The following is a 24,935-nucleotide window of genomic DNA, read 5'->3' on the forward strand; positions in this document are numbered from 1 at the left end:
CCCCCCTTCCTTCTCCCATGAAACCAGCTTAGTCCAAGAGTGCTTCCATTATTTCTCTCATCTTTTGTTTGGAAGGCCTGAGACTCCAGGGCATATTTTGGTATCTAGGCATTGCAGGGGAACAAGGGAACTTCTGTTGCATGTTCCACACGGGTAATGCTACCTGCTTACAGAGAGGATTAACCTCCTTTATCATAGTACAAGCACAAGAGTGTTGTTTTACATATCACTTGTGGATTCCATATAGAATTTAAAATTTTAGAACGCTTTCCTGAAATTATATTGGCGGAATCACTCTTAAAATGTACGCTTAGGGGCTAGGATCCTGATTACTGATGATGTCTTTCTGCATTATCTAATAAAAATAAAACAGATGAAGAAGCTTTCATTTCTTTTAGGATTCATGCGCTGTTGATTGGGATTGTTTTTCACCTCTACACACTACTTTGAAGGATGATAGAAGTTAGCAAACACTCACTTGCAAATATATGATCTTGCTTGGTGAAGTCCTTTTATTTTGAGGTGATTAATTTTTATTTTAAAGGTAATAGAAGAATTGCAGACTGCACCAGTGAATAATGAAGAAAAAGAACTACTTCAGCTGTTGTCAACACCACATCTCAGGGTAAAGATACCAGAGACCTTAACAAAATTTCTTTGCAGCATTCTAGTGTAATGGGAAAGTTTACATTGGAGAGTCCCTAAGAGAAAGGAAAAACTTTCTACAAACTGTAGTTCTTTTGCACTGATTTCCTGCACAGGCTTTAGGATGTGAAGGAGATTGAGAAGATGCAGCATAGGTGTTTCATGCATAATGCACCATGTTGTCATCTCTCCCCCGCATTAATGTTTTCTGAGGGAGCAGAAAAGGATACCATTTCTCCATTTTTTGCTTTCCACAGTTGACCTCCATTCTGTAGGATGGATCTAGGCTGAGCTTTTTTTTATTGTCTGGATTTACTTTAAATATCAACATATACCAATATATAGTTTACATGATGGGTAAGATAATTTTTACTTTTTTTTTTTTTTCTGGATTTATGGTGTGGGAAGGGATATTTAAGTTTGCTATAATGTTGAAAACATGAGAACTGGAAACTGTAATATTGCCCCATTACATTGCTGGTTCTTATTTCCTTTATGCAGGCAATGCTTGTAGTACATGACACTGTTGCACAGAAGAACTTTGACCCAGTCCTTCCACCTCTACCTGATAACTTTGATGATGATTTTGATGAGGAATCAGTGAAAATTGTTCGGCTAGTGAAAAATAAAGAACCCTTGGTACATATAAGATGATTCATCTGTAGTCATAAAACTAGTGAAAAAGCGTTATTGTGAGTATGGGAGAGATACTTGAAGATGTCATCAAATGGTCTGTGAGAACTAGGAGTGTTGTGAAGCTAGTAAAATAACATTAAAAAAACTTGGTAAATACACCTTCACAATTTTGTGTGAGAGGTTTTGTAAGCACGGGTTTATAATGCCAGTTAACCCAGGGAACACTATCTCTGAGGAGACTGTGTATGTTGGAGCAATTATGCTTATTAGACATACTAATTCTTATTGTAGCTAATGTTCAATGATTTAATACCCTAATATGCGTGAACATCGGTGATGTATGGTAAAACTATGTTTGATAGCTGTATGTAGACATTTTATTGACAAGGTAGTAATATTATACAAATGGAAATGGAAGAATTGATTTCCTAAGAAAAAGCAATTGCCTTGGGGAACAAATCTGCTAAAGTGCTTTTTCTTATGACAGTGGGTAGTAGAAGAGAGCAGTGACTTAATTTCTGATTAAAACTTTATATTGCCAGCAGAGGTAGGAGAAAGAAAAAAAAAAAAAAAATTACATGGCTTTCCTTGCTTGTATATGCTAAAGTGCTGGCTTGTTGTATAAAGATTCAGAAGACACATAGAGAAAGTTTGTTGTAAGAAATTCCGTTTTGCACACTTGACTGACTTTGATCACCACAATAATGTAGGTAAGCGTAAGCGCTTGGCAAAGGTAGCAGAAAGGAAGGTGCACGCACCTGCCCACAGTCGCATGACATGGGGACAGGCAAAAGTTGAATAATGGTGAAAACTGTCAGGGACAAAGACAAAATTTATAGAACAGGTTCATTCAAGTTTAAAAGATATATTGGCTTACGTGTTATTTCACCACTCACTGTATTCTAAGAAAATTTCTTATGATGGTTTGGGGGGGCGGGGTGGGGCCTTATGTTTTATTTCAGGGAGCTACCATCAGAAGAGATGAGCATACAGGAGCTGTGATTGTAGCAAGGATCATGAGAGGTGGTGCAGCTGATCGCAGTGGTAACTGTCCGAAGAAAAGGGGATTTAAATTGCTTTTGTGAACTGTTTTAAATTTCCAAAATTATGCATGCATGTACTGTATACACATACCTAGGGCAATAATCTCTAACTAAATCTGATGGTTATTCATTCCAAAATCAGTTCTTTGCATGTGGGTGTTTAAATGATTTTTTTTAATAATCTATACATATATAACAGCCTGTCCATCTTAATAGGCAACTGTTAGATGTCAAGTCTGAACTTGTATGTAGGCACCCTGTGTAGTCAGTGGAGCGAGGTGTACATTGCTGGAGAAACAAATCATGCTAGCAAGCTTTAGAATGATGCAGGTCACTGCTGGAATTGCCTCTCTTCCTCGCTGATTATAAAGGAAGCCTACATGGTAAGCTCACTTGACAACCAAATTTCTGGTGCCTAGTGGAAAAATCGGCTTCTGCATGTAGGTTGTCATTCAGTATGCTTTCAGGATCTACAGGATTAATTCACGTAGTAGTTGACCTTCCATTTTCTAGGTGGTGATCATCCAGATTTTATTAAACAAGCTCAGGTGGCCTTATATGAGATTGATAGAATCCAAGCCTCATGCACTTTTTTTTAATATACAAGTAATGCAATCCCAAAATCAATGAATTACTGTGATGAAAAAATATTAGCTAATTACTGCTTTCTTCCTGACTGTTAATCATTCTTCAAATTAGTGTCTGATAAATGTAATGTGAAATGACTAGAGCATGCACTTGGCATTTCTGCATTTCATCAGTTATCTTTTAATTTCATTAGATATGTTTTTCTCTAAAATAGCTGCTAGGAAAAAATGAAAAATGAAAAAATGAAAGAAGCTTTAGAAGAAGAATGTTTTTCACATTTAATCTACTATCTTGGTTTATTCAGTATATTGTCTTGTTTTCTGTTTGCTTTACTCAGAAATTCTTTTATGTCAGTTAACATGAGTTATATAACACAAGTACAACATTTGTTACTGAACTGGATAAACAAGCCTAAAACTTGTAAGGGTGTCTTCATGGCATTGTTAAAAAAAAAAAAAAAGTCCAACATTCTTTCTGGGACACTGGAGTGTTGTTCTGTCAGTTGATGGCCATGTCCTTTCTGCCTTCATAGTCAGCAGTGTGTCTCCTGACTCTACAAGATTTGATCATCCTCATGAAACTATTCCAGTTTACATTCTTAGTGCTGATCCAAATATAGAGGCAGTGATTTTGAAGAGTGTCTTGCCACATGTTCTCCATCTCCATGTTGGTATCCTATGAGACTGTGCTGCATGAGAAAAATATTCCACTCGGAGTAAGGGTGGGAGACTTCAGCACACATTGCCAATGGAAGCAATTGGCTCTAGTAGGAAATCTGTTAAGCTGGGGGAGGAAGGAGAGGAGATACGTGCTGTTGACTTAGGTTAGACATCAGAAGAGTGGTGCTTTCCAGTCTGTAGATTAATGTAATTTATTTACCATCTTTTCAGGTCTTGTCCATGTTGGAGATGAACTAAGAGAAGTCAATGGTATTACTGTGCTTCACAAACGACCGGAAGAAATAAGTCAGATTTTGGTCTGCACTGATTTTCATTTTAGTATCTTTTCTGTTGGGTGATCTAGTAATTACAATAGATGATGAAATTTAACCGTGAGTTTAAAATATGTATAGAGCTAAAAGATGCAATCCCTGCTTGTCTTTGTATTTAGTTTTTCTTCTCCCAGTGGATTAGTCTTCTCCTTTTGACTTCAGAAACTTCTGTGAACTGAATTGGTACCAAGTAAGATACAAAAGTTACCTGTTGCTCTGTCAGGAACTTCCCTTCCATGCTTTATGACGAGCAAATTAAAAATGCATTCCTAGAAGGTATATTCACAATATATGTTAGGAATCTGAAGAAAGTCTCAGCTATGTGTCCAATAGAGCTGTCAGTCTGTTCTTTACCAGCAGATCCCTTGCGACATTAGCAAATTCTCTGATCTTCTCTAACATTAATGCCCACAAATCTTGGTAGAAGGTGTCATAGCTCTCAATTGTCTGTGACTCCCCTCTTGTCCCCCTTGTCCTGGTGTGGAGTAGAGTTAGGGACATGGTTAGAAGAATGGCAATGCTAGGAGACTAAAGTATCTGGCATTGGTTCCATAACACAAATTTAGATCAAAATAATCCTGAATAAGGAGAATGACTGATTTTAACTTGGGCAGCGGGAGGATCAAAATCATATTTTGAAATACTGTGTAAAGTTTTATTTGTGAGGACCCTGGGATGCTATTCATCTGTCCTAATGCCTTCAATGTAATAGTTTCTTTTTCACTTTTTTGGGTTTGTTTTGGGTTGGGGTTTTTTTTTGAGGAATAGCTACAAATGTTGCCCAAGTGGATTGTTGTCTGGGTTTCCTTTTTAATTGGTGCAGAATAGCAGGCTTCTCTAGGACACAGTTCATTTTATCCAAATTAAGGCATCTAAAATAGATCAGAGAATCTGTTCCAGATATTTTCAAAGCACCTAGAAGTGCTTTTTAATTAACTAATAATTGAAATTTACTAGCAAAGATTTTTAGAGTGCAAGTAAATTTTTACTTTGTAGATGTTTACATTTCATCCTAACCAGTTAGCTACTCAGTGGGAAAATATAGTAGTATTTTTCAAAGGAGCACTTTGAAGTGGTTAGTCTGCAAAAACTTAAGTTACGTCTTTAATGCCCTGTGAACTGTAATCCAGAAATTAATGCAGTTGCTAAAAGCAACTGAAGCAATTTTAATGCAGGTCTTAATATGTTCTCACCAAGTAGTTACTGTAGATGTCTCCATGGGGAAGACACTTATGTGGAGGATTTATGGAACACCATGATCGTCTCTGTAATGAAGTTAAAATAGTGGATTAGCTTGGCCTGTTAAAGGTCTGAGGAGACAGACGCTAACTCCTAAACTGGAATTTGAATAGTCTGCATTGTGTCCTTGGCCTACTTTCAAAGTAAAAAAACCATTTCTCTCTTTCTCAGGCTCAGTCTCAGGGATCCATAACATTAAAAATAATTCCAGCCATCAAAGAAGAAGATCGTCTAAAAGACAGCAAGGTATGCAACTTAGTGAAATACTGAAGCACACATTTTCACATACACACAGTTCTGACATCTCTGTAAATGCAAGATTCCCGCTGTTGCAGCGAGGAGTGTCACAGACCCATAATTGAACTATAAAGATAGTAGAGCAGTTTCTTGTAAAATGCGGTGCCCTTTTTATTCAGTTCATAGCATGTCTGAAATCTAGCCTCTTCTTTTTGTTCACGTAATTAAAATTGGTGTTCCTGCCAGTCTCCTCTTACCATGACAGCTGCTATCTGTCCATTATCTCTGGCCATTTTGCCATTCCCTTGAGTCAAAGCAGACTTATTTGCAAACAGAGCTGCATTCATCATTTGACCCATTAGCCCACTGCAGACATCAGCACGCCTCTCTGCATCGTTTGCCCTCCTTGATCAGCAGTGGCTTACTGTTCAACTGGTCCCTTTACAGGATTCCTCTGTTAACCTCTATTTCTGCTTCCCTGCTCTCAGTTGCCAGATTTCTTTTTGAAACCCTGCAAATCACTTTTAAAAAGAGTTCTGTGATGTGTTAAATAGTGGTAAGATACAAATCCGAAGTTGAATAGTAGATTTTGATGCATTAAAGGATTATTTTTAAGGACAGTCTTTATAATTGGGCAACTCTGCCATAAGTCCCTTTTTATTGTTTTCTTCCTCCCCTTAATCTTTTTTCCTTTGTTGCGTTTTGTACTTGCACAGACTGTGAACTGCGTTTCTTGGGACTTTGAGTCCCATGTTCCACAATGCACTACATAATGGGTGGATATGTGCTTGAAAGTCAGCTTATTTTTCTGCGTGAGCAAGTGAGAATACAGGTGAAGCTTTCTAGGTTTCAGTATTTTGGAGTACTGTAAAGCATAAAGGAGAGGAAATGAAGAGTATAGTTAGCAGTGTAAGCACTGGAAACCTTTTAAAAGTAGTTTGAAATTCCAAACAGGAAAAGAAGAAAGGATATGTTCTTTGTTTTAAAGGTGTTTATGAGGGCACTTTTCTGCTATAATCCCAAAGAAGACAGAGCCATTCCTTGCCAGGAGGCTGGACTGCCATTTAAGAGACGGCACATCCTAGAAGTTGTAAGCCAAGATGATCCCACATGGTGGCAAGCAAAGCGTGTTGGCGATACCAACCTCAGGGCAGGCTTGATCCCCTCAAAACAGTTCCAAGAAAGGTTTGTCAATGAAGATTACAGATTTTTATTTTTTTTTCCACATATACAGTGTCACACTGATTTTATGCTGTTTTTTTTCACAGGAAATAAAGGGCAGGATCATGTCAGGGTGCATACCAGATGTTTAGAGAAAAGTGCTAAAAAGCTGCATCTTCTCCAATTATATAATAAATTTCCTAGCTTTCCTTGGCTAATTTGTCATTGACTTATGCTTTGTAGCATAAGGACAGAAGCACTTGCTACACAAGCCTGTATGAAATGAAATGTGGAGTATCGGTCTCTTGACCCTATTGGCTTATGGAGGCTGCATTTCAGAGACCTGTACTTCCATTGGATAAGAGGAAATGCCAATTTATTGTAACAGTTTTGAATTTATGCATGTAGTAATAGTAGTTAAAAAAAAAAAAGTGTGATCCTTTTTCTGGTCCCTAAAAGTTTTTAGTTTGGACCTGGATTCCTTCTAGAGCATGAAGTCTCTTTGTTGTCACAGAAAGACAGGTGTATCTTCTAAAGCAAAAATATCCCTCAAGTCTTGTATTTATAGTACAGAAGTCTTATATTTAAGAAGGAATCTGATTTAGACCAGTGGTCTCATTGTGTGATTCTTACTCCAAATTACTGGATATGTCTTCTAGGTGTTACAAACGTGGGGTGTTCAAAAATTAAACAGTTCCGATGCTATTGCTGGCCTCGCAAGATTTACGTAGGGTTTCTGATAGAGGACTTTACAGCACTGTATGAATGCTCCTTTGAAATACTAATTAAATTCTGCCTGAACAGCTGTATCCTTTTTCCTATAAATACATATATGTCAGCAAATGCTGCTGTACCATAGTCCTTTTTTTTTCTTTTTTTTTTCAGATGTTGTAAATTACATTTTAATATATGCAATAATATAGAAATGGCTTCAATGTCTGTTTCCCTGAGTGACTGTAAATGCCTGAGCATCTTCTTTAGTCTGTTATGAATGTTGGTCTGTTGCAAAAATCACTTGGAAAGAAAATGTGTTTTCCTTTGCTAGCAGTGAGAGGTTTCTTGGGGTTTGTTTTTTTGTGCTGGGTTGTTGGGGGTTTTTTGGGGTGGGCTGGGGTGGGTCTTTTGAGCAAAGACTGGGAGTTTAGGAGTTGAGCTCTGGTTCATGATTTTAACACTTCAGATATTTTTACTTGATACCCTGTTCTTATATTTCTACACAAGCTGGGTAACTTGGTTTGTTTACTAGTAAATTACAGAAAACTCCAAACTGATCTAGAAAGCAGTGGATAATTTCTAAGTGTGCATAGCTGCAGTGATTGTTTTGGACAAAGGTTATCTACTGAGTTCTCTTCGAGGTTAGTAGTTTTAGGATTTTAGCAGACAGGAATTTTGCCCATCCTTTGTAAAAATGGCAAGTAGAAGTTGGATTCTTAGCAGAAATAGAATAGAATACAATAGTTGTTCTCTTAATCTTGCAAAAAAGATTGGGTGGAGAAAAGGAAATTACGTTTTAAAAATATGTTGAAAAAAGTAATGTGCTGTTGATTTTTGTGCTCTGATGTATGAAAACCTAAAATGTTTTACTATCTTCTCTCTCAGTCACTTATCAGTAGCAATCTGGGACCATCACAGCTTTAAAGAAAAAGTCTTTTAAAATGTTGAATCAGACATTTATATTTTTCAAGGAAAAGCAGTATTTAATTTTTTATTTTCAATGTTATAACATGTTACACATTCTTTATAATTCTGAGCTTACATGGCTAACATATAATTATTTTCTGTTTAGACGGTTGACTTACAGAAGAACAATAGGCACTCTTCAGAATCCCAGAACTGTGAAGAAACCATTATGTAAGTTTGTTCTGTTTCTTCAGTGGTGTCTTGGTTGATACCAGCTTCTCGGTATTTTTCTGTTATGTCAATAATGATGTGTTTGAACATGTTTTGTGTAATCTGTCACGGATTGATTTGCATGGATACAAGCTGCCACGTGAGATGATTTGGGTTTGAGCTTTATCCAGTGTTGCTATTGCCTATTGTTTTAAAAAAACGTGGCTGTCCCTCTTCCTGCTTTCATGAACATAAGGCCTTTGTTTAGATGCTTTAAAATATGCTAGTGTTCACATTTTTCCTATGGTTTGAAATTTGAAAGCTGCAAAAGTAAGCCACTGCACACTTTTTTAAATTCTTATATAAATGCATGAAATGACTAGGCTCATATGAAATTAAGCTGTAGCTTTAAGGCAGATAAAAATCACTGGAGCTGGCACTACCATCTGCATTTCAGACTTAGCATTACAGAGCTGGTCTTAAGTAGACTTTGAAGTGATTCTTGTTCACAGCTCTGAAGCCTTTTGTCAGTGAATTATTCCCACAAAAACTGCCACTTGTGATGAAATTGCTAGTCAGTGATGAAGGGCAGAAGACATTCTGTATTATCCCAGAATATAATGCTCCTCTTGCTCTTGGGTACTTCACTACAGCTGTTACTGATGGGTGGGGCAGCCATGTGACACTGATGCCAGACATTGTGCTCAGAGTGCCACCCTCATGTAGGCTAGGAATCTGGAAACTGCCCATCTTCAGTGATATAAGTGAACTGACTCGTGGTGCAAGGCACATGTAATGAAGAGATACAGGTATTCTGCGACAAAGAGGGGGGAGAATGCTCAACCAAATCATAAAAATAGCATTATTGATTTAAACGAAGCTTTTCCAAATTAGTTTCCATTACATTTAATGTTAGGAGGCATGTAATGAGTATTGCTACTTGGGCTTTTTCTCAGATGTTCATAAGACAATTAAGCTGATAACCAGTTATAATACTGAATTTTAACCAAAAAAATCTTTAATCACTTAATAAGGGTACATTACTGCTTTTTTTTTTTTAAAGATAGAAAAGTCTGTTAAGCAAATCAGCCCAGAAGAACCTTCCATTCCATTCCCTCTAATTTTACTCAATCATTTGCCAGTCTTTTAATATCATACCAACTCTGCCTTTCATGCTAACTACAGATGATCAGTCTTCTGATAAAGGTAGGTACTCTGCTAACTCATTTTCTGTCTGAATATAAACAACCAATGCATTTTCTAAAATACTTGCTAAGCCCCCAAGCAAAGGGAATAGTAGATACAGCTTATTCCTACAGCATTTTTTTCCCTGAGTTATTTAAACTCATTTTATTTGGATTGATGACATAGGTAATGATAACTTTCAAATTTACTCCTGATTCAAGAGAAAGGATTTGTGTCTTCTGATACTCATTTACGTGTTGTGTAGGTTTCTGAGTGAGGTTGAAAGAGTTGCAAGTTAAATGCGGTCTTTATCTGGTACTTTTTAACAAACACTGGGGTTTAACAACTTAGAGCACCTGTTTAAAACCAAACTGATTTTTCTTCACTGTTCGTTTGGACTGTTTTCTGTGTTATTTTCATTATGAGCAACTGTGTTGGGCCCATGCAGTTTATATGTCACTGTACCACACGCCTTTCCAAATATCAGGTATTTTCTGTTGAATTCTGCATGCTGTGATGACTACTTTTTTTTTTTTTTTTTTTTTTTCTAAGTTTTGGTGTTCCATAAACTTTGGTGAAAGTACTAATCATACTGTATAATGAGCTGGCTGTGACTGGTATACTCTGTTGAAGCACGAGTGTTAAACTAGAGCCTATCTTCAACAGTAGACAATAGCTCTGATCTTAGCTATTGCTACTAGTATTTTCTCTTAATGTAGGCATAATGTTTTATGAGTATACGTTGGCATTGCTTGATTACATAACTGCATGAAACTATTCATTAAAAACCAAAACCTTGTCTGAATTGGTGCATTTTATTAAAAGTTTAAGCTGCGTACATTTTTGCCTGTGGTTGGGCTTGTCCCAGAACCATACACCTCCTTCTTAAAATGAGTGGAGTTCTGTGGGTATTGCAGTGCACAGGTGCATAAATTTTCACAAGCCATATAGTCTTCTTTCAGGAAGTACAAGAACCTGGTATTTGTCTTAGGATAGCAGCATAGTGTTTTGCAGCTTAGTATCATGGTTTTATTTTGCATACTTTTAGGGGCCTTGGGGGTGGTTGTAGTTTGAGGAGGAGTAAGTTGGCTCTTTTTAACATATATTTGCAAATTATTTTGCATATGTCTGGCAAAAGCATCGACTTTTAATTCTTAATAATAATAAGCAATGATAATTTTAGCTTTGTCAAAACAAAGTTGTTTAGAGCTCGTATTTGAGTCATCTCTGATTCCTTTTTTTTTTTTTTTCAAGCCCAAATGATACTGAAATGTCAGAAGAGACAATTATTCTTACACAATCATACCCATTTATAGTCATACATTTAAAAAAGAGCTCTGTGTTTTCAGAGTTTTCTTTTTTACTTAAGTCTGAATGTTATACTTCTAGCAGCAGTGCTGATGAAATGTCATAAATGCTGAAGAGCATAAATTCCAGGATTGGTAACTACTGAGATGTAAAATTTTCTTGTGCACTATTGACATCAAAGATTTTTTTAAAAAACACAAGCCACTAGCCAAGGCAAATATTTTTTTGTATCACTAATATTCATGTTAGAAAAGTATCTGTGCATAATGGAGGATATAAAAACTTCTCCTTCCCTCAGCAATGAACCAGACTTGTATCACAGGCACTGTTTAAGATACCTCCCTCCCCCCTCTCACTTGCATTTCCCCTGTGCCTTTAACCTCCCCCTCCGCTCTTTAATTTACAGAAGACTGTGACTGCGAAGGATACTTCAATGGACACTACATAGGTGAGAAACAAAAATCCCTTTCCTCTTCCCTAACACCCTCCCACCAAAAAAAAAAAAAAAACAAACTAAAAACCCACAAACAAAACATAACCCCACTCCAAAAAAACACCTCTACATTAAAGAAGAAAAACTAGCTTATTTACGTTAATTTCCCATATATTCATTAATTGAATTATCTCTGTGCAAAGGCACAGCCAACACTTGGCAACTCAAGGTGATATGAGGGGGATTTTATTATAGATTGGGTGCTTGGTTTTCTACCTAATACACAGATTTTTTCATTGATAAGATTAGCATATGAGCACTGATTTGTTTATAAAAAAGTCTGTGAGTAACTCATATTCAAAGGGTAACTACTAGCTGAAGGAGATTCAAAATTTAGGTAAGTAGAAACATGGCTTAATGTATCTTTTGTTTTCCTCTACAGCTGGCTTACGCAGGAGCTTTAGATTAAGTCGTAAAGAGAAGGAAAATAATCTGAATGAAGGAAAGCAAGCTGAGCAGGCAGATGCAGCAGAGTTCCTAACGTATGAAGAAGTCACGAAGTATCAGCAGCAGCCTGGTGAACAGCAGAGGCTGGTGGTTTTAATTGGTGAGATACACAGTTGGTTCAGAATTCCTCACGTATCTCCCTCTTCCCTTACTGGCTGCACTCCAAGAGGCTTTCTTTAGGTGTTTGGTTTTGGTTTTTGTGGTTCTGGTGGGTTTTTTAAAGGTTTTTCTGGGTTTGGTCAGAAGTTGTTCTTTTCTTCTAAATGACATTTAAAACAAACAAAAAACAACCAAGCTCACCAAATCCTCCTAAAAATAATGATGCAGGACTATTTCTCATTTTTCTGATTCACTTTCCACTGGTTTTTACTCAAACATGTGCATACTTATGCTGTGGATGAAAAGGTAGATGTTAGAATTAACTAACAGAATTTTGCATGCTATTTTAATTCAGTGTGCTTAACATATTTGTGTTAAGCCAGATTTTCTAGATACCCTAGAAATCAAGGATATCTCATAAAACTGACTGCTAAGATGTCAGGTTTTCTGACAGATGTTTTTCCAACAGCTGTTCAGGATTCAGTTTGTTCTTGATGTTTTTCAGAGCACAGTGAGGCAGGTCATGAGGTCTCTCATGTACAGGTTTCTTCAAGCACACTCCTGTTATCATTATTTGTGTGAAATTAGTATTATTTATTCTCTTTGCAGTATTTCATTCCACACAGAAATCTGTCGGTTGGTTCTATTTTATTAGGTTGTTTGGGGGCCAAGTTAAGTGAGCTCAAGCAGAAAGTTGTGTCAGAGAACCCACAGGAATATGGTGTTGCAGTTCCACGTGAGTAAAACTGACTTTTGTGTGTTGCCACTTTTCATAGATGCTGTCTCATAGTGTAGTGCTAGGTGATGCATGGTAATTTGTGGTTTGAGTATTGATTATATGCGTATTTTAGAAGTACTTCGAATTTTTTTTTTTCATGGTTATATACTGTGTTTGCCCTTAATAGATGAAGAGATCACTATATAACTTGGCACATACACACTTTGGAATTTTGTCAACTCGGTTGATTTTTTTCAATTGTGTTTTCCCAGGTGAGCAGATTGCATTTTCTGTGTCCATTAAAGAAATGAGAAACTGAATGCAGGAACAAAAAATAAGGTTGTAAATTGCAAAAAGAACTAGTGTGAAAAGCTAGTAACATAAGATTCAGCCAAAACATTGTATGTGTTTAAAAGAGGATGACTTTTCTTCAGAATATACCAGCTAATTTTTTTTTTTTTTTTAAAAGTAGACAGCAATAAACCAAGTCAAAATTTTTACAAGAATTAAAATTTTTGATTAGTGTATTTAGGCTGTTCAAACCAGCAGTCACAGTGACAGAGGAGTTAGTGATTCTGCTGCATAATTCTGTGGCAAGAGTTACACTTAAATTTTTTTCTGGATTATTTTTCAAATAAAAATATTAGACATAAAAAAATTTCCATCAATATTTGTATTCTCCAACAAGCTACTTTTGCAATCCAAAAAATCAACACTTAAGTCACTGTTTATATGTTATTTAAGACTTTTAAGAAACATCAGGCAGACATTCAACTAGTTAGCAGTAGAACTCCTATGTGTAATTTTTATTTGAATTTCAACATGTACACAAAAAATAGCAGACATCACTTTTATGGCCAGGCATAAATTTCTAGCATGATTACCAAAGCTTCTCCTACAGTAATAACAACTCTTAAAAGAAATTAGGACATCAGAGGCATGGGACATACATTATTATGTAAGTTTCACAGAGGTGTAGGAAAACAGCCAGGGATGGTATTTAAATTCAGAAGCAACATAATAGGACTTCATATATTTCCTATTTTTATTTTCTAACTTTCAAAGAAAATGAGAGTCCAGTATTCCAAACAGGTAAGACATACTGTTTTCCACAGGATATACTCTACTGCTTCTATTGGATGCAAGAAGTGTGTCTCCTAATTTTTGTGTTAGTTACAGCATGCTTGGGAGCAAAACAACTTCATTTTTGGTCTTACAATTTTTTAGATTGAGTTTAAAACAAAATTGTAACGTTTAATTTATGTTTTCTATTAATTTGAATGTGCCAGTGTGTAACTAACTTGTTTGAGGTCACAAAAATGTGACTGAAACTAAACAGATAAAATATAGTTGTGTACAAAGGCTGATGTGTCTCCTGTGTCTTGCTTCCATTCTCTTGTAGATACCACCAGGTCAAAGAAAAGTCATGAGAAGGAGGGAGTAGAATACAATTTTGTCTCTAAGCAATCATTTGAGACAGACGTGCAGCAAAACAAGTGAGTTCATTTTAAAATACAGGCATAACTGACTGTATTCAAAAAATATTGCTAGTTAAATCTTGCATCATATGAATACCGAAATCAGGTGGGAAGTTAAAATGTGAATTCCAGCTGTATTAGAAGGGTTCAGCTTCCCAGGTAAAAAGCTTTTTATTCAGTTTAAACAGTGTGAACTCAGAAATTTAGTAAGAAGCAATTTAGAAACAGCCCAGGACTAGTAGGAGGATTGTAAGTTAGAATTTAAGCCTGCATATCATGATGGGTAACAAGTTTCATTCGTAAGTCCACTTTAAAGTGTGTTGTAGACTGAATCTGTGGATATAAAGGACTTTCTGTAAGATCCAGTGTTTTCTGAAGAACAGATTTTTGGCTGGTGTCCCAGAAGATTGAATTCAAGTCTGTTTCCTTGCCAGCTTAGTTCTATTTTCTGTGAAAAACATCCTCTTTCTTCTGTTAGGCTTGAACACCAGTCAACTGAACTAATAATGCAGCTTCCTCCCCTATTTGTCAGTACCCCTGATTAGCTATTAGTGACATGTGAAGACTATTGCTACTAAGCAACCAGAAGGAAAAAAATAATCAGGAAAACACACACACACACACACACACACACACACACACACACACACACACACCCTTGACTACTCTGACTTCAGTAAGCAGCTATCAAATATTGTAAGTTAAATATTCTTTGTGGATGATATTTTAAAATGCATTGACTTTTTAGATTTGTGGAACATGGAGAATACAAAGAAAATCTGTATGGTACAAGTCTTGAGGCAATCCGGTCCGTGATGGCCAAAAAGAAGGTTTGTTTGGTGGATGTGGTACCTGAAGTAAGTTCTGCAGCTTATTTTAAAGAAAGCAAGTACTTTACTAGGCTGCCAGGCTAAGTAACTGATGTGTTTGCCATTTGTGGCTACTTGCCCTGCAAAAAACAATACTGCTCTCAGAACTTGAGTTTCGAAGAGGTGGCCTGCATTGCTAGCTAAGGGGAATAAGGTCTTTAGAAAGCAGTGCAGTGTTTACAGTTCCTAGATGTCTGATACAGCTTAGATGACACTTTATCAGTTCTGTGGGATTTTTCCCTTGCTGTAGGAGAAATGTGCATCACTGTCCTAGCCTGCTCAAGTTGTAGAGAGAATACTTAAGAGTGTGTGGATAGGTTTTTCATTCTTGTTCTTTCCTGTTGCCTCTGAAGCTTTCCTGGTGTTGTAATCAGTACCAGTATGCCTGCTCTGAATCCATACTGGGATTTAATCTTTGAAATAATTGATTCAGATTTTGTAAATGGGCTAGGAAAAGACTTGTAATACCACCTCAGCTGAATTCTGGTTTAAAATTTCCAGCGTTTGGCCACTTAAGCAAAGCAAACTGTAACTTGCCTGTCAAGTCAGGCTTTTTTTTTTTTTTTATACTTTTCTTAGTATGTTTTGCCATGTCCTTGTTGATGATACTGCAATGCATAGCAAAGCAGGTGTGCAGTCAGACCTTGCTCCAGGAAGCTCATGTGCTCTTGTAAGCTAGCCAGGACACTGACATTAACCTTTCTTTTGAAGAGCAAAAGGTTACTGTGGCCAGATGTATAGTATGCAGGCATTCACACCACACTGTGTACTGATGAAACTGTTGAATCCAGTTTGAGTAGATCATTGACATATAACAAAAAAAAATTTTTTTAAACGGTGTAACAAAAAATATCTGTTCACAGGCAGTAAAGCACTTGAGGACTCCTGAGTTTAAGCCTTATGTTATCTTTGTGAAGCCTCTAATTCCTGAAAAGAAAAAATATGTCCTAAAATCTCCCATGTCAGAAGAAATCTCAGCCCCCCTTGTAAGTATTCTAACTTTGATCTCTTCTTTTTAGACATGAAAACAACTATTTGGGCTAGCACTTCTATGATATGGAAGAGCTGCTCTTCCACAACAGTGAGATTTGTGACTCAGTTTAAAATTTGACTATGTAAGTAACATGAACTAATCTTCCATGTGGATCTGTGTATACCACTCAAGGCTGCTGCAGGGGAAGCTGCTACCAAACTCAGATAAACTAATATTCATTTTACATTTCTGATAAGCAGCCCCATCAAATGGTAAAGGTAGCCACCTATTCCTGATGCATTCAGAGTGACACCCACCCAGGCTGCTAATTATGTACACACAAAATGTAGCATGTGGATGTCTTACAAGGACCAAACCTAGACCAACTGCAAATTGGTGGTGTGTAAATGTGAACAGAAATACTGAGAGTGCATAATATCATTACTTTGGATAACCTGATCTTGAATTTATAGGTAACAGAACGTAGTTCACTTGTTAAGTTTTCATGTAAGCCCTTAAAATGACTAAACTTGGGAACGGTGGGTCAAGCATTCCTTCTCAGCTTTTGAGAGGTATGATTTCCAGGTGTAAGATTAGACAAGAGACTAACTTCATAAAATGCAGTGTCACCATCTTATGTCCCTCCTGTAACATGTTTTTATCCCAGTCCCTACCAGTTCTTGCGTTTTTGAAACAGCGTACCACATCCCAGTAGTATCATACTGCTCCTTGATTTTACATACCTTTGCCTAATGATAGCTGTTCTTGTTTAGTTTCCTTTCCAAGTAATGACTTGTGGTAGTATACCTAAAAATGCTAGAATTCAAAGGACATGCTGTAGATTTCATACCATCTTCTTGTGTTGATCAGCAGGATGAAGAACAGGAAATTATTAATTCAGCAGCATTCATTGAAGAGCAGTATGGCCATTTAATTGACACTGTACTGGTGAAAGAAGATCTCCAGAGTGCATGTAATCAGCTGAAAACTGTGTTAGAGAAACTAAACAAGGATTCATTTTGGGTGCCAGTCAACTGGGTTAGGCCATAGCTTGTTATCTGTTTAAGGGAAAGATTGTGTAAAAGTATCTTGTAAATACATGGATTAGAAAAGGGAAATACATCAAATTCACTTAAAAACTGCTGGTCTATTTAGGAGACTGTATGAGGAAAAACTAAACAAAGTCAGAAGCTGACACTGCCTTCCAGAATCAAAATCTTGACTAGCGGCTGTCATTTAAAAGTGAATACTCAGATTAAAGCGATCAGTAAAAGGTTGGAGTGACTTTTAAACTGTAAATAGTGCACTTTGTACAGTAGAGTTTCACAGAGGAGTCCCATAGTAGAGTTTCAGTAGTGCTAGGACACTAACCAGCTGGAATTTTCATCCTTTGGCCACAGATTTTGTGGCTAAAGGAGTATGAACAAAGTACTTTTCAGGAACCAGTATGCCTACAGCACAAGCTACTTCAGTAGGTGAGAGGGATGTCCTTTGGAGAGTGCTTAATACCATAACAGTTACTCAGAAGTTCAACTGGCTCTCAGGCCAGCAAAACATAGTTTCCCTGCACTCATGATCATTTGTTGCAAATCCTTTCCAGTTAGGCACTAAAACTAGGCCATTTACATTAAGTTGTAGCTATTTTAGTGGCTGAGAGATGGGGATTTTATGTCCATCCCACATTTCCCAGTGTCTCCAAGTTGTCTTCCCACAGGTATTAGTCTGCTCATCCATAGCATATGCCCACTTTCCTGATCTCTTCCTACTGACACAGGACAAATGTTAAACCACATCTGAATACATTTGTGTGATGAGCCAGCTCATAAATGAGATGCTTTTTAGTCTACATGAAAATATGACTGCATATGATTTAAAATAGGACTTTTAAGAAGCTTATTTTCTACAAGACATCTTTGCAAATGCCACCTGATGAGATACCACCTTGACACCAACATAGCAGCTCTGAAAAGTGCGCTAAAAAGGAGGAGGCTGAAGTACCAGGCAGCTGAGCTACCGGTCTAAATCATCATCCTTTCAGCATATATGACTTGCTCCAAATTGGGTAAAGACTTCTAGAGCATCTAACTGGCTACATCAAGTCCTGAAGAAGAAATCTTAACTGTTAGAGGACTTCATATATATTTCAGGAAGCCTGAATATACAGGATTTTCAGATGGGTGTTAGCAAGAAAAGGCAGATTCTGGAAGCATCTATGCTTTATAATTGTTTGAAAAACTTTAATTGTTGTACAGGTGCATGTTAGCTGAAACTAGTTCCTGTTTTCCATTCCCTGATGAGGTCTAAGCTTCCCTCTGTACTGTGCCCTTTAACAAAACCTTTTGCTGCACCAGTCTCATTCCTTGCATCTTAACAGTATGATGTTGTTATTGTTCCACTGCATTAAGCAAAATTTCAATGTTGTATATTAAAATCACATTTCTTATATACCAGTGTCACTGAATCTACATTAGCTCTAGCCAAAAAGTTGTGTAGAAGAGTCACCTCCTTTCCAACTGTGTATGCAGGCACCCTTTGTGTATTGGCCTGCCTCTAGGCATTGAGGTTCCCATTCCTACAGTAAACACTTTTCACAGTCAGGTATCTGCACAGCTCTGCTGCCAGTCTGGTGGCTTCAGCAAATGTACAGGAACTCCTTCACATGCAGGTGGCCTGTCAGCTCTGCCATTCATTCTGCGATCTTGCCACCACAAGTAATGTGCCTTAGAGACAGCTGCCATGTAAATTGTGACAGATGTATGACCATCCTATGAAAAACTGAGTGTAATTTTTAAAACTATCTAAGTAACAGAATTTCAAATTAAGTCAATTTATGAAAATAGGAAACAGGCAGACTGATCTTGCCATACATCTATACTGTGGATTACAAGGAGGTTTTTGTAGTCTGCAAGACAAACACACTTAGAGGATACAGATTTAATTTAAAGAAAACTAGGTAAGATACTAAGGGTCAGATTACACTTAAAGCAAGGTCACTATCATCTTGAAATATTCCAAATGACTAGCAGTAACTAAATTTGTATGCTACATGATCTAACAGTCTAATAGCAGAAATCTGCATTAAAAAAGAAGCAAGGTAAATGACAGAAGTTACAATGAGAAAGACAGAATGTTATTAAAAGTGAACTGAAATATTCAATGAGTTAAGATTATTTAAGTGTATGCAGATACTCTGTATTGATGTACACTCACAGATGACTGGGGATGCTGTCAGAAACCTTTGTTTCATTTCAGGTTCAAAGTGAAGGATGGTGAAAGGCTATGTCCTATATGCTGAAGTTTGCAGGTAGCTAAGATGAGCTGCAGTTGTGTGGTAAAAAAAAAAGAACACATGGCTCCTATCATGGTGCTTTTAGTTATTCTAAAATCCTAGGAAGAGGGTACATGCAGATGGTTGTTATCAATCAGGATGAGATTCCCATTCTGACAAAAATACTGAGTCCCTGCTGCATTAGCCACACCTGGCACATGCTCCTGCCAGTAGGGAGAAGACAAGAAGAGATTCTAAAAAAAAATCAGAAGGCAAATTTAATTCAAAGTCCTGATTTGTAAATAGTGCCAAAAGCTGTAAGGCAAAGTACTTCAGCAAACTCAAAACGCCTCTCCCTTATCCCGCTCCCCTGCCTTGCTCACACTCTTCATATTTCCTTTTATGGTTTGTAGTATTCCAGAATGAGCCTTGGTTAACATCTACAGTTTTCAGGTGGTCTTCCATACACTGGCTGTATCTGAAACTGCTTCCCTTTTTAGAAAGCAGTTGTGTACAGTACATCCAGGGCACGCTTCAGTCATCAAGCTCAAACATACATTCAGATGACTTCGAAGAATCCATTTCTCCAACCAAATTTGCAATGGGATTAAGATGACAATTTACTATAAAATAAGTACCTTCAATATAGCTATGAGATGCGCACAGATTAGAACCCCGATTACCCCTAAGCCAGCTTCTTACAATGTGTACATTGTTTTTATAAAGTGAAACCTGCATTAAAACAGCATACCTAATTCTCTTGTGAGAATGTATGGGAACTTGTAGCAGTCTGCTTAAAGGGCCTGGTGTTCTGCCATGAAAAGAAAAAATTGCTATGGATTTTTCATCGGGACTAATGAGGCACTGTAAGAAAATTGTAATTAGTAGAAGTGTACTTCATCCTGGTTTTCCCTACTCCTGCAGAGCCTGTTCCCTCTGTACACCAATGATTTACTTAATGGCATTCTCAGTCAAGTCTTCTGTAGAATACATAGCACTTTGGTAATACGGACTGTACATTCTTCTTCTTCCACTTCCTGCCTGAGAATATGCCACATGTTACCTTAGCGATACCTACAGATTATAATATTTAAATTTAAAATTTAAATTAAAATATTATGTTAAAATACATAATATTTTAATAATCAGCCACCACTGCCTTTTTGTAAATGATAAATATCAGCTTTTTTTTTTTGTAATAAACACATCTTAGTTTAGAATGAGATACAAAGTATGTAAGTGCAAAAAAATGCCTATTATTGGCTACCTTTTACAACCAGGTATCCCAGATACCTCACATTTGAGGCATTAGGAAGGCATTAAAACACTACTTTGTTTTGTCCTTTCAGATAGTATACAAAAACTTGTAGAGAACCTGAGGAGGAGCAAGGGAAATAAAGGGTACAAAGATGCTTTCCCTTACAGCTGACATTGCTGATTGAGCACAACCCATCATAAGCTGTGTCTCATGGAGGGGAGAAAAAGGCTACAATTATTAGAAGGAAAACCTGTGAACTTCTCAAATTTCTAATCAGCAAGTTGAAAAGACACAGCAAAAAAACCTGCCTAGGATTCAACAGCTCCCTAAACTTTCAGTGAAAAGTTAGCTGGGGCTGTTACTGAAAATGGCTTATTGCTCTGCCCTAACTGAAATTAATATTTTTTCTTATGCATGTGAGTAGACAATTAAGTCTTGAATGTAATATATTGGCACATTTTCTTTATATGAAAATACAATATTTATTGAGAATATCAGAATATAATAGCAACAAAACACAACTTCAGCAAAGCAGCCATTAGCACTAAGACCACACATGCTTTTTTTTTGTCTAGGCAGCCCTTCAATGCAAACTTCTGAATTAATTTTGTTCTAGAAAATGCTTCCCCCTTGGTCCCTTTCTAATTACCTAATAACTTTTTATTACTTTCAGATTTTTTTAAGGTATATTTTTTTCTAATTCAATATACAGTTAACTAAATAGCTATAATTTTAAAAGCAACCCAACACAATTTAGTTTGAAGTTATAGTAATACTTACACAAAGCAAAAATTAAAATACATCCCTGCCAACCAGTCTTAGAAATCTTTGGATCATAGGTGGGTTAAAGTTAACAAGCCTTTTCAAAATTGGTTTTCCACATTGAGAGTCATTTTCCTGTTCTGCTTTCCTCTAAGCTATAAACAAAAATGAGCACATTTGAAAACACATTTTCTGGCTACAGGAATGATATTTGTAAGGCACATATATATACAGTTAACGCCTATAGTCAAACTCCTGTTATCTACTCCCACACACACATACACCCCACAGCCTTTCAGCGAATTCTGTAATCAGACATTGGCTTTGGTCAACATTTCTGTAACAGAATGTTAAGGGTTGTACCTTTTATCACAGGTCATTGTCATATCCTTTCCCCGCACAGTTCTCTCAAGTTAGACTTATGCCTACATAACTTCAGTTACTCTTTCACAGCATTCACTATAGTCACCACAGAATAGGTAAAGTGATCTCATTTGTGAAGGTCTAAAAGTCTATGCAGAAAGAAAGCAACAGCTCTTGTGAATAGGTAAGGGAAGCAATGATAATACACTGCAATTCAGTAAAGGAATGTATTACATGTGCAGGCTCTTTCAGTGCAAATATGCATCTGCAAATACAGAATCAGAAATCACCTTGCTGGCTTGCCCTGGATGGCTGGTTGTAAAGTTAATCAAGTGTGGGGAAATCACAATGACAAAGCAAGTTTGTGATTGCAGTCCATGCATTAAGCCAGTTTGGAAAAAAACTTTAGAATTAAGGTTGCAGTAAAAAAAAAAAAAAAAAAAAAAAAAAAAGGATCAACATTTCCATGTCTGGATGGTATAGGATGATAGGCAGCATAAATTTACACAAAGTGACAGTGACTAGTGGAAGCTCTGGAAGAAGAAAGAATGCAACACAGCAGCATTTCAGTAGACACATTTTATACACAATGAAAAGGGTTGAAGTCTCCAAAAAGTGGGTCACTTGAGTGTTTGTTGCAGAGGGTGTGCACATGTGTATGAAACAAACTTTGTATACAGAACCAACTGAAAGCAAAACTCCATAAGGATACTACAGCAGATGGGCCTACAGGGAGGTCCAGGTTGAAAATGCAGTTGAATTCTAGAAGTAACAGCAGAACAGAACTCTCAAAAGGCATTTAACTCTTCAGGGGATGAGGTAGGAAGGTACTGCCACCTAGTATGTGCTAATTTACTTATTATAGATGGCCCCTTCTGAAGCTGAAATGTTTCATCAAGCACTCTTGCTACAGGAGCCCTTCTGTGGATATCATTTCATGTGGCACAGTGCAGTTTTTCCGAAACATTGTGAATGGAAATGAAAGGCTGGCAGCTATACTTCTTGTAAACTATGGATCCATCCCATAAATTTATACAACACCCTTCCTTTCTACACACATGCACACACCTGCCACCCCTCAAACAAATGGGAGCAGCTACCTCCTCTGAAGCGCTCACTCCAACAGTCCACCCTCCGGGTCCTTCACTGTACCTCAGCTAGCCTTTCCAAGAGCTGCTTTGTATCTCTTCCAATCTGGCCAAGCCACTTTTGATCCTCTCGTGCAAGGGGTAGCAAGTCTGTAGTATCATTCTCATAAGAATCTTCATTGGGCTACCTCTCACAGTTGTTACGTTGCCCTATTCGTTGCCCATATATATTTTTTGAAAAACCACCACCTTCTCTTCATTTCTGCACTTGGTCACACCACATTCTCTTACTGTTCTTTGTAACTACTTCCTTGTTTTCCTTCTCCCAGCACTCCCATTTATATATGCATATGAACAAACCAACAAGATAGGAAAGCAGGAACACATTTAATTTTCTTTTTTCCAGTCCTTATCCCTTCTATCATTACTTTTATTTGGTGACTCAAAGGCCAGGGCAAGCCCCCTGCTCTACATTTACGTGAAGATTTCCCTAACACCTGAAGCATCGTCATGACACAAACTTAGGGGTTCCAAAAAAAAAAAAAAAAAAAAAAAAATCAGTATTTTAGTTATTTACCAGAACTATATCTGGAGATATCAGCTGTGCATAAGGGAAGGATAAATTGTATTTTGTTAATGAACAAAAATGGTTTTTGTTCATCAGTTTTGGATCTATAGAACTGGTGGCAGGTCAAACAAAGCACAGGCTAGTGCTTGGAATTCACCACCCCCTTTTTTAAAAAAGTAGTCCACTCCATTGAGACAGAACAGTCACCTGTCCATTTACAAAAGTGGACAGTATGCCCCACATAAGCTTTTATTCTCCTGTGCTGAAGATTCCATTAGCTGGACTCCCCGCTTCTCTGTGCTTTTATCCCAAAGACTTGGTGTCTGCAGGATCTTTATGACTAGTTCCTCAAAGGCATGTTGCACTCCATCTTGTGTCTTGGCACTGGTCTCTAGTGCAGGGGGAAGAAAGGGGGGGGGGAAAGAGAATATTTTATCTTATTTGCAGGGAATATTGCACTTTGTGAGAAATTCTTTAGGGTCTAGAGAGAAGACATTTTTTTCAATGGGTGAATCTCCTCTCCATTTCTCCCTTAAAGACATGCTTAAGGTGAATATGATAAAGAGAAATGCACCCCAGTCTGAAGCATCTCATTTTTTCATTTAAAGGAATTCCACAGCTCCCCATTCTCTCCATAATGGAGAAAGAAATTGCTTTCAGGTTGTGTTAGTAAATCTACAAGATGATTATTCCATAACTAAGCTCGGAAACAAAAAACACAAAGGGAATTACATGTTTTTCCCCCATGTGTTTGTCCAGTTCCTTCTGGAAAAGTTTTCAAGAAGTTTCATTTAAAAGGTACTTTTTTTAAAGAAAAAAAATACAAAACTATTTGTTCTCCATCTTTATATCTTCACATTGTACATTTTATAGTTAGTCTAAGAATATTGTGTAGCTGCAACAGAAACTTGGAAATCAAAAAGAGATGACCCAAGGTCCTTGCTGATATCAGTCAGGAGAAAAATTCCAGTCTTCTGGGCTCCAAAATAAAAAACCCCTGCTAGTTTCAAGAGAATATAACATTCATGCCTACACAGTATATGAAGTAAATCTCTTTCAGAGAAAAGTACTTCAAATTTCAGTCAATGCAGAGCATCTCGGAAAAAAAGTTAAAACCTACATACAAGCATATGAACTAATGCAGCAAAAGGAAAAGTTCTTTTTCAAACTGGCAACCTGTCACGAGTGGGGTCCCCCCAAGGTTCAATATTGGGCCCGATGCTGTTTAGTACCTTCATAAGTGACCTGGGATGATGGGATCAAGTGTACCCTGATGAAAACTGCAGACAATAGCAAACTGAGTGGGGAAGCAGACACTTTGGGAGAGCCACTCTGCAGGAAGAGTAGGTTAACAAGAACCTTATGAAGTTCAACAAGGACAAGTGTAAGTTCTTGCACCTGGGAAAACATAATCCAGGAGTGCAGCACAGACTGGGATCTACCTGGCTGGGGAGCAGCTCTGCGGAAAGGGACCTGGGCGTCCTGGTGAACAAGCTCAGTGCGAGTGACCAGGATGCTGCTGCAGCAAAGGAAGTCAATGGGATGCTGGGTTGCATCAACAAGGGCATCACCAGCAGAGATAAAAAGTCGCTACCCTACTCTACTTGGTGCGTGTCAGGCCGCACCTGGAACACTGTGTTCAGTTTTGGGTCCCCACTATACAAAAACAGATGTGGCCCTGTCTCTTA

At 37.4% G+C, this 24,935-nt stretch overlaps 2 protein-coding genes across 11 annotated transcripts in view; one reads left to right on the forward strand and one right to left on the reverse strand.

The window, feature by feature from the left end:
* Positions 1 to 17,738, forward strand: part of MPP3 (membrane palmitoylated protein 3) — a 23,741-nt gene extending 6,003 nt beyond the window's left edge. For 7 of the 10 annotated variants that reach the window (XM_026864860.1, XM_026864854.1, XM_026864857.1 and 4 more), the window contains 15 exons: positions 545 to 625; positions 1,147 to 1,284; positions 2,244 to 2,325; positions 3,803 to 3,888; positions 5,314 to 5,388; positions 6,368 to 6,564; positions 8,327 to 8,391; positions 9,556 to 9,576; positions 11,270 to 11,311; positions 11,739 to 11,903; positions 12,558 to 12,638; positions 14,023 to 14,116; positions 14,847 to 14,955; positions 15,831 to 15,953; positions 16,811 to 17,738. In XM_026864860.1, coding sequence (XP_026720661.1) covers positions 545 to 625; positions 1,147 to 1,284; positions 2,244 to 2,325; positions 3,803 to 3,888; positions 5,314 to 5,388; positions 6,368 to 6,564; positions 8,327 to 8,391; positions 9,556 to 9,576; positions 11,270 to 11,311; positions 11,739 to 11,903; positions 12,558 to 12,638; positions 14,023 to 14,116; positions 14,847 to 14,955; positions 15,831 to 15,953; positions 16,811 to 16,990 — 1,539 coding nt within the window. In that variant the 3' untranslated portion in view covers positions 16,991 to 17,738. Of the gene's footprint in view, positions 1 to 544; positions 626 to 1,146; positions 1,285 to 2,243; positions 2,326 to 3,802; positions 3,889 to 5,313; positions 5,389 to 6,367; positions 6,565 to 8,326; positions 8,392 to 9,555; positions 9,577 to 11,269; positions 11,312 to 11,738; positions 11,904 to 12,557; positions 12,639 to 14,022; positions 14,117 to 14,576; positions 14,725 to 14,846; positions 14,956 to 15,830; positions 15,954 to 16,810 lie in introns of those variants that run through there. The other 3 variants (XM_026864855.1, XM_026864853.1, XM_026864862.1) reach the window with 3 other exon arrangements.
* Positions 17,739 to 23,028: 5,290 nt separating this feature from the next.
* LOC113489256 (ras-related protein Rab-18-B-like) overlaps positions 23,029 to 24,935 on the reverse strand; it is a 7,034-nt gene continuing 5,127 nt past the window's right edge. The window contains exon 5 of the mRNA XM_026864869.1: positions 23,029 to 23,638. Within this exon, the coding sequence (XP_026720670.1) occupies positions 23,463 to 23,638 (176 nt within the window). The 3' untranslated portion in view covers positions 23,029 to 23,462. The remainder of the gene's footprint in view (positions 23,639 to 24,935) is intronic.

The sequence above is a fragment of the Athene cunicularia genome (assembly GCF_003259725.1).
Source record: "Athene cunicularia isolate RWA chromosome 27 unlocalized genomic scaffold, athCun1 chr27_part1, whole genome shotgun sequence".
In the NCBI taxonomy this organism is placed as follows: domain Eukaryota; kingdom Metazoa; phylum Chordata; class Aves; order Strigiformes; family Strigidae; genus Athene; species Athene cunicularia.